Below are 13,604 nucleotides of genomic sequence, written 5' to 3'. Positions count from 1 at the left end.
ATAATTCGTACAATCTTCTAAAGAGAGAGTGGCGTAAGCTTCTTGTACTTTACCAGTTAAGACACTTTGTAAGAATAATGACTATTTTTCGGTGGGACATTTCATGGTTTGGGCAACCTTCTCAAAATGTTGGAATATTTATCTACTCCATTTTCATTGAACGATGGTACTTTAACATATCAATTAAGTTCAACGTTGTCATTTTGCTTTGGTCGATCAGTCTTGAGTCTAATTTCCATTTCTTTCAGCCTAATTTCTTTTTCGAGTTCAATATGAGCTTTTTCGGCCTCGAGACGTTTATTTTCTCTTTCAGCTTCAATACGAGCTTGTTCTTTCTCGGCTTCAATACGAGTTTGTTCGAGCTCAATTTGTTTGAGCTTTAGCTGAATCTACAATCTATCTTTATCACTCAACCACAAATGGCTAGTAGGGACACTAGAATATTCCCTAATGCTTCCTCAGGCAACAAATCATAATCGACTAGTATTTCGATAATACGTTTTTTTTAGTTCATTTTTTCTCATTGACCTTTTAACTTCTAGTTTTAAAACTTTGGCAATTTCGAGCAATTAATTTTTGTTATATTTTTCTAGTTGTTCTAGGGAGGGTGATACAAGAAAATCTTGATAATCCAACATGATCATATATTGTTGGCACTGATAAATATAAATTCAATTATGATTTAAATTATAATTTAGACCGCATTTTGTCTCTGATTCAAATCTCGGATACGAGCCCCAATTTATTATGTTATGTATTGAGATTTTAAAATAGTCCAAAGCCGATATTTTAGATAATTTGCGCTATTTACCAACAAGATTGACACACGCTGTCTTCGTTTTCACACAAATACGTTTTAATATATATACAACAGTTCAATTTACAACAAGAATTATTACGAATACTCACCACAACCAAAGTTTTATAAAACAAATATTTCACTAACTTACGAACAACACAAAATATACTTTCTAGTTCAGAGTCTCCTTGATATCCAGCGGGTTAACTTGAAGTCGATGTACGTACAATTGCCGAGAAGCTACCTAGCTTTGTCAGACACTGAATTGTTGGACCGGTTGATAAGAGTTAGCAAAATCACGGTTTATAGCGTACACAGTTATAACAGGTTCCTAGTAGACTTATAAGCTCTCTATATCTCTCTCTCTCTTTTTTGGCGCATCGCCTTTTATAGGCGCTGGAAAGATTTTCTCAACAGATCGGACAACAATACTGAACTATATTCAACCATTTATGGAAGTGGATATATTGTCGATTCTTCACGAATATTCTACAATCTTGGAGAATTGGCAGGAGTTTCGCCATACGTAATTAACACTGTAAGCTAGGCACGTTTTTAAATATAAACTCATTCCAAATAAACGTTGTCATTAAAATAAATATGTAACAAATTCGTTACACGTATAGCATTTTAACTAGAATTTATTGAAATATCTGTATCTTTCTCATAAAGATTACATTAATAAATATCATATATTGGACTAAGTAGCATTCGTTAACATCATATTTTATTTTATCCCTTGCTAGTTTACCTGCGCGCTTAACTCACTGAGAAGACGTAGAGCACCGCGAAGAGTCAAAGACGAACATCGGTCTCCCTATGGCTATCCCCTAGGGGGGCCCGGCATGGCCAGGTGGTTAGGACGCTCGACTCGCAATCTGCGTCGCGGGTTCGTATCCCCGTCCTACCAAACATGTTCGCCCTTTCAGCCGTGGGGGCGTTATAATGTTACGGTCAATCCCACGTTGGTAAAAGAGTAGCCCAAGAGTTGGCGGTGGGTGGTGATGACTAGCTGCCTCCCCTCTAGTCTTACACTGCTAAATTAGGGACGGCTAGCGCAGATAGCCCTCGTGTAGCTTTTTGCGAAATTCAAAACAAACAAAATACAAATCCCCTAGGGGAGCAGCTCTAAAAATGCTTGCCAGTTTCGGTGAAATTCAGTCCGGTCGTTTGCCAGTCATAAGCGGACACACACATACAGACTTTTTTCAAGTAATGATTTATAAGATTAAAATAATAAAACTCGGTTAATACATTAGTATATGTAATTTCTTTATTATTGTCTTGCTCGTTATCTCTGCCTATTCATTAAGATTACGTTACTATAAATGGTCTGTTATTGCTGGCGTGGTTAAAGCGCTCAACACGCAATCGAATATTGGGAGCATTATAATGTTAGAGTCAATCCCCACTTTTCGTTGGTAGATTCTAAGCGCTTATTAGTGAAGAAAGACGATACATCAACCACATTATATCTGATACATCCAGGTAAAGAGTTGTCAAAGCGCTCGCAGTGGGTGCTGCCTTAGTAGCTTTGCCATGAACAACAAACAAAGAAAAAACTATCATCGCTGAAATATTTATCTGTTTAACTATCTCATCACACATTTGTGTTTATACTGTACACCATCGTTGCGGGTGTGTGTGCAAATATTGGATCATATTGAGAATTTGTGTTTTTTCCTGTTACAATACTCAGTGTAAAATTTGACCAACAAATTTGGTGAAATTGTTTATTTTCTAGGGAAAATATATTAGGGAACTCTATCGGTAATCGACAGAATTAATTGCAGTATTGAGTGTATTTTTGCTTAATTTTTGTGACTTGTATGTTATTAGGGATTCTATAACAACAACAACAACAACAAAGAGATGGGCCTACGAGCGAGATCTTATAATATATTGCGAGCCGTGGTGTTTGTCCGAGCGTTCGTCTGTCTCCCGTTTACAGTGGCCGCTTCCCGCGCTGCGTTTGAAGAGCTTTGCACGCAGGTAAGGCTTAACATTCAATTTTGAAATGACAGGAGAACAGGCATGAATAATGTTGATGCCAAATTTTATTTTGCAAGCAGGATATTCTACACTAAATTATTAGGAATTAATCACACTATCATTCACATTTTAAAATGTGACCTAACTTAAAGAATAAAAATGTAGATTTACCGTATGTAACTTACTTTTCGCGGTGGGCGGTATAAGTAGCTCAGAGCTTTGGCTCTGAGTGAAACCAAGAGTGCTACACAATTAATCGTTTTAAAGTTTATGGAATGATTTAAATTGATAGATTAACTTAAACGTTTCCCATCAACGGGGACGGGTACTTTTGCTAGATTAACTTAAACTTTCCTGTCACTGGGGACGGGTAATTTGCTTGTGGTGCATAAATAGTTTATAAAAATTTGTTTAAAAAGATGATGAGATCCACCCTTAGTACTTACGCCCGTTATACCCAAATTTCAGAGATTACAACCTGTTTCACCTTGAAGTTTCAAAGGCTGTAGCTTCCTTTACCCTTAAACTAACACTGCAAGGTTTTAGAAAGTTATAGCTACATGACTTACATCATTTAATATGGTATTTTAAAAGTACACTAGTCTGGAACTTTCTTAAGATTTTTTCACCTTGAAATACTAATGAAACAGGAAAGAGCTGCGGTTCTAGGGAAAAAACAGGCACCACATGTAGTGTTATGTTATTCATGATAACACATTATGGATACAGGCGATAGGTATAATTTTTAGCATTTAAAAAAAAGGGCTATTTCGACTAGAGATAAACTGTAACGCTAAAGTATATCTTAGGAAGACAAAGGTTTGTTTGTTTCGGATATTTGCTTGAAGTTATACACGAGGGCTATCTTCACAAGCTATCTCTACTTTTAAATTGATAGACTAGAGGGAAGGCATCTAGTTAACAGCACTAATCGCCAACTCTTGGGCTACTTTAATCAAATATTGGGAGTTGACTGTCAATCTTATAGAGCATCCACAGCACTAAAGTGCAGACAGTATTTTTGAGGCAATGGGACACGAGTCATGGACTCTCGAGTTTACAGTTCGGAAAGCAAGGGAACGTCCAGCCAGGGAAAGCTGTAGTTTTTTGCCTTAAAAGGTACCTAATACTTGTAACTTTTGTTAAAGTGTTTCTGGTAAAGTGCAAGTATTACTTCTCAAAATTGAGGAAAATTAATTTTAAAATGTGAAAACGCTACATGTTTGAGTATTGGATTAAAGTCGTAATTATAAAGCGATTATGATACTGTATTAGGAACATTACAGTTATCAGAAAATAAACCACGATTAAAGCTGCTCTACATTCTAGTTATCAGAACAAAAATGTTTGGTCAATGTCGATCTTGCTTCAAGATAATAAGAAAATAGTACTGGTAAATTGGTCTTGGTCCTACTTGCAAGAAAAAGTATTCATACAAGGGTGCTCCGTGTTTTATTTATCAGAAAATAAAATTTCTCTCGATGCTTTCTTTAAGATCATTTAATAGAAGTGAGTTATTTCTCAATGCTGGCCAGGTTTTTATTTATTGAAAATAGCTGTAAGACTATATTTACTTATAAAAAAAGGAGTCTTTATTCAATACAGTCTTTAAGTTAACGGCGAACTGAATACTTAGACAACTTATTTTTTTATGTTTACTTACAAGAAAAGAGTCTTTGGTCGTGAAGGTTATGGGATCGGCCGCTTCCACTTCTTGGCACATGAACTGGAGGTTTCCATGAGGTCGAACTAACTTGCTGTCAGTGTTGGCTAGCTCTATCAAATCTAGCCTTAGACTGTCTGCCATGAACTGCACCTAAACATGTATTTCGCTAGTTAACTAAAATTATATTAAAAACATTAATGTTTATCAAACTAAATATTATATTTCAAAACAACGTGCAGAAAAGTTGAGACAGTTTATAGTTAAACACATTCTCTTCTACGAGTAGCCTTCCAGTGGACAGCGCTATATCCGCGGACTTATAACACTAGAAACCGGGTTTCGAAATGGTTAAATATATATTAAACTTGGTTTAGCTTTGTTAGGCACAAAGGTACACAATGGGCTATCTGTGCTTTGCCCACCATTGGTATATGTTAAGTTTATATATAAAAATTCCTGGTACCGGATATACTAATGTTTTATTTACAAGCAATATTTATACATAAAGGAGATACTGATATTTTGAATAAAGTAGCCACAATAAAGTATATATCATTAGATATATATAACAAGGCATTTCAATAACACACATGGATTTTACAAATAAAAATACTTACTCTGAAAACGTTGCTTTTAGTCATTTACCGTTATAAGTTATTGATTTTATTAATTCAAACAATTGTTATGTGTAAAGATAATATTGATATAGGATACGCTACTTGAACATAGAACAGAAGATATTAAGACTTAGGTAAAAAACGCTATTTGGCCTCATCATTCTCAAAGTAATCAAAACCTTTCCAATAGCATAAACTGAGTTCCTTAAAAGCTGACAATATCTAGAATTTAAACTATTAGTTTGAGTGCATCAGTTCATTTGAATTTCGTATAACGTGACGAATTACAACTCTTATGCCTGAGCACGAACTCTTGAGTTATATTCTTTGCATTCTAGAAAAGCTGTTGTTTCGATTGATAGGCACAGCTTAATCTCTATTTTTATGAGTTAAACATACACACTTCAGTTGGTGACTCCTCCTCTTCGAATTGCAAATAACAGTGGTACTCCAATACGCTTAAAACTTATCCTGAAATCTGATCATATTTGGAATGGAAATGCAGTTAAAGTTATTCTTATTTCAATATTTTCCTTTTTTTTTCAAATTTCCAGTTAACCTGGATCTGGTTTAATCCTTGTTCTTCCAAGAAGTTACATTTGATTAAATACAATTTGTTATGCGATAAGATACTTGATGACAAATTATTCGAGTTTTGCGTTTGTATTTGTTGACAAGAAATGTGACTTATTGTGATTGGTCATTGCTGATGACCACTTTCTATTGAGAGTAAGTGCAAGCCTAACGTGGAAGATCAGTTAAATCAATTGAACTTTTACCGAATATAAATGTTACGGATTATTTATTAACAGCAATGATCAATAAGACAAAAATCCAGATGTATTGTCACCAATGTTAATTAAACTGAGGAAAAATAGCAAGTCAAACATTTAACAAGTAATAAACAAATAAAAATATTATAATAATAATCTACTATAAACGGAGGACTTATAAAGTAAAACATCTTAAACGAAAAGAAGTAAACAAGGAAAACGATAAGAAAACGTCTTATCATTAAGAAGTGCACAAAGAAACACATAAATGTCTTATCATCAATAAGAAGTGGACAAAGAAACACAAAAATGTCTTATGATCAACAAGATGTACCAGAGTTAGAGGTATAGATCACAAAACTTATATTCATTTATGAATAAGAAGGTGGGTAGCAGTTAAAAATATTTATATTTTACCAGTAATAAGAAGGGAAAACTAACAGTAAACAATCATATTGTAAACACAATAAACACACAGAAAGCGCAAGTTGAATATATTAACATTAGTCAGTAACGTAAAAAAATAAAAACTAGTTTATTCCTTGACCTTTAGTGAATAAAGGGAGATATAAGAATTACCCAAGTTAACAAAACAGAGAAATAGACGTATAACCAGTAATGGTAGAAAAGGCAAATAATAACCATTCAGCGTATTATTAATGAGTAATAAACAGAGAGAGAGAGATTCTAGCGTTGTAAGTCCGCAGACATACCGCTGTGCTATTGGAGGGGGGGGGGGCAACTAGTAACGAACGAAAAGAAAACACAAATAACGTCTTATAATAAAAAACATTATTGAACAAGAAAGTGAAAGTTACACAATTTATTATTAAATAACCCTAAAGAAAGATAAAACAATAATGATGTTCGTTGAATTTCGCCCCAAAATACTCAAAGGCTATCTGCACTAGCCGTCCCTAATTTTGAAGTGATAGACTAGAGGAAAGGCAGGTAGACAACACCAACTACCGCCAACTCTAAGTGGGATTGACAATCACATTATAACAGATCCATGTCTGAAGGAGTGGGCAAGTTCAGAGATGGGTTTCGATCCTGCAACCCACAGATTGTGAGTCAAGTTCTCTAACCACCACGCCATGTTTAGCGTAAGTGAATAAAAAAGTAAAAAACATATCACGCACCTCATCATTAACTTACACACAAAAAAGAACATTGACAAAAGTATGAGTTAATTAATCATCATATGATTAACGAAAATTGTAAAGATATTAGTCCTAGTTGAACACTTTATTGTTGACCAGTAGCGATACGTCAAATATGATTAGCGGGTATTAAACATTGAGATAGGTAACAAACTGACTGTTATTTGATAATGAACGAGGAACCAAGGAGTTAACATTTTATAATTAACTTATGTTAAGCAAATAGTGGAGTGGCATGGTTGAGTTTTCGTAAGAACTATGCTTTTTTTTATATATATACAAACTCTAACTTTATCACAGTGATGGAGTTGGTCATGCTTATTATTTTCAAGCATAAAGCCAGATTTAACGTCCGTTTTTGCGTATTCGTAGAATTGTAAACATAGAGACATAATTAATTTTGAACAATCAAGAAAAATATTTAGATTAAATCTTCTGAAATCTGGAATGAAAATTCAGATACTACTCACACTTTAAAGTGTTCCATGTCTCTTTGTTACATATTGATAATGGATCATAAACCTTAGCTTCGTCAGTTCGTACAACTTGCCATTTTTGTTATAAATCGAACGTTAGTATATTAAAGTGTTCCATGTCTCTCTGTTACATATTGATAATGGATCATAAACCTTAGATTTGTCAGTTCGTACAACTTGCCATCTTTGTTATAAATCGAACGTTAGTATATTAAAGTGTTCCATGTCTCTCTGTTACATATTGATAATGGATCATAAACCTTAGCTTCGTCAGTTCGTACAACTTGCCATCTTTGTTATAAATCGAACGTTAGTATAGCACAGGAACATAAAACTCAAGAATTAAAGAATGCTGGAATGAAGACAAACATATTTATGAATATAATGTATAGTTTACTACTAGGCATGACAAGATATCAAGTGCAAAACGATTTCCTATGGTTTTTTTACTGCAAAACAATTCAATAAGTTATGACCAAATGATATTTCTGAGATTATAAGCCACGAATACAGAAAGAAAGAATAGACTTTCATGTAAATAATTTTGAATCAAAACAGGATTAAAGAATATAGTATAATACTTTACCTTAAAACGACACTGTGCTTATGTATGTGTGCAGAAATTATGGCTTCGTTACCAATAAAAGGGATTAATTCAGCCTTGAAGAGTTTTACGTGTTTCCAATTAAAATGTTATCTGACTGATCTTAAAATAATTTTCGATAGAAATGGCATTTTTTAAATAGTTCCGTACAAGTGCAGAAGTGGTTGTTCATTGTGACTGTATAACTGAAGTTCATCAACATGTCCAACTCTACTACTGTGCCAGATTTGGTACTTGCCTCATTAAAAGCACAATTCGTCAGTCATGCCGTTGCGCTAAAAGAAACAACCGAGAGTGCAACACCTGATAAAATACTATTAATGGCGGAATAGATAAGAGTCAATCACCACATCAGGAAATATTAATAAACGTAAAGACGAGAAAGGATGAAAAATATTACAATTAATTAGTACCAAACAGCTCATCGCTGACGAGTAATGGAAAAAGAGTAAATAAGTGTCAACCATCGTAGAATTAATAAATCGATATATAAATTAACTACCTAAATTTGCCAGTATTGCACAAATAGACGAGAAGTTAGATAATTATCACTAAAACTTAATGAAATATGCAAGTTAGCATCAAGTGTCTTAGAATTATCTAATGCATAAAATAAGATTCAAAACTTTTATTTAACAAGAGTAAACAACGAGATGAAAACTAGTTCAATTATTTATCACAGACAAACAATAGAGCTAAGAAGAATACAAACATTCTGTCTTTATCCTATAAATGAAGAAAAGCAAGAAAACGTTCAGCACCTTATTATTAACAAGTAGTAACGAAGACTCAAGTAAGAGCATAACATCCTAATAGAAGGTCTAGGCTGCGCATCTGTGATGTCTAAAGACGGAAAACGAAACGTCGAGATGAATCAACTGTCATTACCACAAGCTGTTGCTACCCATAAAGAAAATTCGTCATAGTAAATATCTTATCAATAGATAGTAATTTACAAGAACGAGTAAGAGTAAACCTCCTATAATCGAGAAGGAGTAACAAAGAAAAAATTACATTCAAACAAATTATCACTTCTTAACCATAAAGAAAGAGACAAACGCTAACATCTTGTCACGAAAGGGTAACCAAATAAGTTTAAGTCAAGTATTTAACTATTTGTTAGCAGTAATCGAAAAGACAAGTAAGAGACAAACACGTTGTGATCAACGAATAATAAAAATGGCAATACGTGAAATATTTGTTAACGAAAATGCTTTTTCCAAAACGGCTGGGTCTTCGATGTCTTTTACTTGTAATAGTCCTTTTACTGAAGGGGGAGTACCTCAAGCAAAAAAATAAACTAGTAAGTAAAAAGACAAACTGCTTACCTTGCGGAGACATCCAACAAAGTTGGTACTGATTCTTGCTACTGAAAGGGTTGAAGCTGAGTCATATCCGCCAATATAAATTTGAGCACTGGAAAGAAGGGAGAATGCCCCAGCTGTTGACCCTCGTTGAGTGTACACACCGTCCACTGTGATGGATAACTAAACAAGATAAAGTGTTGTTTATTTTTCGTATGTCTAGTCATGTGTAGCAACAATAACTGCAACAAAACAATAATGATAATTGCCTTTACTTATTGCAATAAAGCTTCTAAGCATATGTTTGACTCATTTACTTGACTTTTCACTCTACGTTTACAGGAGTTGAAAAAGTAGATTTTTCAGAACACAACAAACCAACAACATATAACTAGTCTTTTTTTATTGTACAAACAAAACAATTGTATACTTCTTGATTGAGAACATTTCACATTCTAAGTCCATTTTTTCACTATACACCTTTTCTTTGATCCACGTGTTAGTGGAAAAGAGGTTCCCACTGGCTGTTCAAACACATCAAGATGTTCAGGAGTAGTATTTGTAGTCTTGGCATTATTTATCGATAAACAAGAATTCTTTTCTAGACACTACCAAATGAAAACTTTCAGCTGTACACTTGGCTGTTTCGAAAGTGATACAAAAACTTCAATATGCAGATACTGACCAAAACGTATAGTTTTTCTATTTCAAGACACTGTAAAGCTTAAGCACAGAAAGCTTTATGTAGTAGCTAAAGGAACATTACAAGTTACTCCTTCATGAGTGTATGCTTTCACACTGCTTTTAAAAATGTTTAACCTGAGAGTCCATTTCTCATGTTCCACCAATTGCTTCCCCTCGGAATTCGCAAGATTTTATACTTCTTTAAAGGGCAAGAAATTAAATATGATATCCACGCTGGAAATGATATAAAAGAAAGATTACCCTAAAAATCTATATTCTCAACATTTCAAACAGGCTTTAGACGGAACTGTGATGACATTACGTTACGTGCTAGATATTAATAACAGTTGATTATCTTGATTTAAAAATCAACTATTATGTAGTATGTTGTTATTTTATATTTTTGGCCTTTCTTTCCAAAATACGTAAAAAAAAACAATAACTTATTTATAAAGTAGTTGTGGCAATAAACTCTCATGTGACAAGTTAAGCAAAGCCATTTTTAAAACTGGCTTTTATATATATTTATATAGCGTTTGATATTTTTTTATACTCAACAAAAGTACACAAACTACCTATCTTAGAAAATCTGTAGAATGCTATTTTACCACTTCATAAATTCAAGACGTTCGAACTGTCCACCCTCTCAATGTATTCTCTTGATGTGTGGGTATGACCGTGGTTAACCGCTATCCGATTTGTTGTACTTCCTTTCTTGACAATGACATCATCTAAGTCAGATACTTATAATTATTCACTGCTTGAAGGCGTGACCCCTTGTGTCAGGAACAAAAATCAATCTTATTGATACGACGAGAAAAGTCATTGGGACGCTTGTTACAGATCTTACGCGTGTGCTACAATAACACAATAATCTGTTTTCATGACATGTTACAACTTCTACAGTTGGCTGCTTGTAAGGTTCTAAAAGTGTGATTGTTTCACAACAGAGATATGGTTAACATCTTTTTTTTGTTAAGAAAAATGATAGATATTTCTTTAACTTAAAATTATACTGTATATTATTTGAAAATGTATAAAATTACGGTGTGTGTATATATGTATGTATATAAATAAATTTGTGGTGTGTAACTACTTCAAAGTCTGGCGTCCATGTACACTTGTAATTTACGAAACATGTAAATTGTTAAAACTAGTGCCTATGTACATTTATAATTTATGAAACATACACATGGTTAAAACTAGCTTTTATGTACATGTATAACCTGTGAAACATAAACATTATTAAAACTAGCGTCTATGAACATGTATAACCTGTGAAGCATACACATTGTTAAAACTAGCGTCTATGTACATGTATAACCAGTATATTTTGAAGTGATAGACCAGATGGAAGGTAGCTAGTTCACATTACCCAACGCCAACTCCTGGATTACTATTCACCAACGAATAGTAGGATTGGCCATCACATTATAACGCTCCTACGGCTGAAAGAGCGAATAAGTTTAATGAAGAGATTCGAACTTGGGACCCGCAGATTGTGAGTCGAGTGCCCTAGGTACCAGGCCATGTCAGGCTTTTCTGGAAAACAACATTGTTAAAACTAGTGTCTATGTATACAAATAATCTGTGGAACATAGATAATGTTAAAGGTGGCTCCTATCTACATGCATGTTCTATGGAACATGGATATTAATAAAGCTGGTACATATGTACCTATATACCGTATTGGTCCGATTATAAGGCGATGTTTTTTTATTAATAATTAGACTGTAAAATTCATAGTCGCCTTATAATCGCGGCCGACTACATGCCCCTACTCTAGCCTGTCGTATTTCTGAATGTCCAGATAGCATTCGTCTACGTATGCACGCCAGATGTTTGCTACTTATTGCAACTAATCCACCTGCAGGTTATTTAGTTATAGTATTGATTTTGCGGACCTTAAAAATGACGTTATGACACTAAATTTTTTATTTCCCATGGTTTCTGAAAATGAGGGTCGCCTTATATTGAGATCGCCCTATAATCATGTGCATTAGAATCTGTAGTATGCAGACTTTGTAAGAATGGGTGACTGTGAATGTGTATATAACCTATAGTTTTTACGCATTATAAGAAAGGAGAAAATCGCATATAATTGTGTAGTTTAAAGGCAAGCTAAAGAGAAATGACGAATAAATATTTAAATTAAAATAAACAAATATTAGATGAAAATATAACTCCCGTACCTGAAATTAATTAAAAATGTAAAATAATAGACAGTTACTCTGAAATACAATAATAAAATTAATTTTTAACATAGAGTTTCGGTCTCAACCCAACATCATGCAAATGCTTGACAGTCCAACAGTATGGATGACGCCAGGTTTAAGTATTATGATATAGTGATTACTGTTTAAAGTAGGTAGACAGTACATGGTTAAATTACTACTGTATAGTGGTTTGGTTGCAATAGATAAATGACACGTGCTTTAATTATTATTTTAAATACTGATTGCAAGAGTTGGATAACGTGGGTTTTAGTTATACTACTTACTGATCATTGTAGCTATGTATGACGTGTATTTTAAGTACTAATATATATTACAGTGGGTAGATGACACGTACTTTAACTACTATTATATGCTGAGTACAGTAGATGGATAACACGTGCTTTTGCTTAAAGTAATACCATATACTGGGTATAGTAGATAGATAACACGTGTTTTAATTAATCATTAAGTAATTAATCTTAATTAATCAAGACACACGGCCAAAACAACCTGCAAGACACAATGTGTGTGTTGTTAACAGGAGAGATAGTTGAGCAATTTTCTACTTTCTGTAGTTAGGACTTTGGTAATCCAAACTATCATATATTTTCAGTGGACGTGTTTTACTCGACCCTTACTTTATATCCCAAATTTCAAGGCAATCCATTAAGAAATACAGGAGATATAAAATCTCCAATTTTGATTGAATTTCTTCCTATTATTTTTCGCACCAAAAACAGGGCAATTTTATTTGATAGAAAAACATACTTAACTTTCATGGATTTTCTTGTTCAAATTTGGTACATGATAGATCCTTACAACCTATAATTAAGTGTCAAATGGGGTCTAAGTATAAGTCATATGTGCAAAGTTATTCAACAAAAACGCACAATTTTGATCAAAACTTTTGCGCACGCCTACGCAAAAAGTCACATGAAATTTTTACAAAAAGCTTCACCTAAGAGTAAAAGTGGACTGTTTTTAGTTTTGTCATTCGGTTTAAATACGTCTGACTTAGAGCATCAAAAATATAGGGTGAAAGCACGTACAGATACATAAGTATTGGTTAGGCCAAGCAAAATAGATTGGTTATTATTCATTACCAACGTTTAAGGATAAATTTGCTAAATTTTATGAAATTCTCCTAATAAAGAGCGGTTAGTCACGTGATATTAGCTTAAGCAATTATCGTAAATAATGATGCATAATAAAGCTGTACCCGAGTGCATGCGGGTGATGACAAGAAACTGTTAATCTAGTTTCCACGGTGTTACTATAAAAGGAATTTATTAATTTATTATTATTAATTT

At 33.6% G+C, this 13,604-nt stretch overlaps 1 protein-coding gene across 1 annotated transcript in view; it reads right to left on the bottom strand.

Annotated features, from left to right (window-relative positions):
* The window catches only part of LOC106457652 (neurexin-1-like), a 206,004-nt gene that overhangs the window by 67,943 nt on the left and 124,457 nt on the right, over positions 1 to 13,604 (bottom strand). Inside the window, exons 5-6 of the mRNA XM_022383663.1 lie at positions 9,419 to 9,577; positions 4,455 to 4,607 (exon numbers count right to left, since the gene is read on the bottom strand). Coding sequence (XP_022239371.1) covers positions 4,455 to 4,607; positions 9,419 to 9,577 — 312 coding nt within the window. The remainder of the gene's footprint in view (positions 1 to 4,454; positions 4,608 to 9,418; positions 9,578 to 13,604) is intronic.

Source organism: Limulus polyphemus, unplaced genomic scaffold, assembly GCF_000517525.1.
Source record: "Limulus polyphemus unplaced genomic scaffold, Limulus_polyphemus-2.1.2 Scaffold357, whole genome shotgun sequence".
Classification (NCBI taxonomy): domain Eukaryota; kingdom Metazoa; phylum Arthropoda; class Merostomata; order Xiphosura; family Limulidae; genus Limulus; species Limulus polyphemus.
This window is presented reverse-complemented; position numbering and strand designations above follow the sequence as displayed.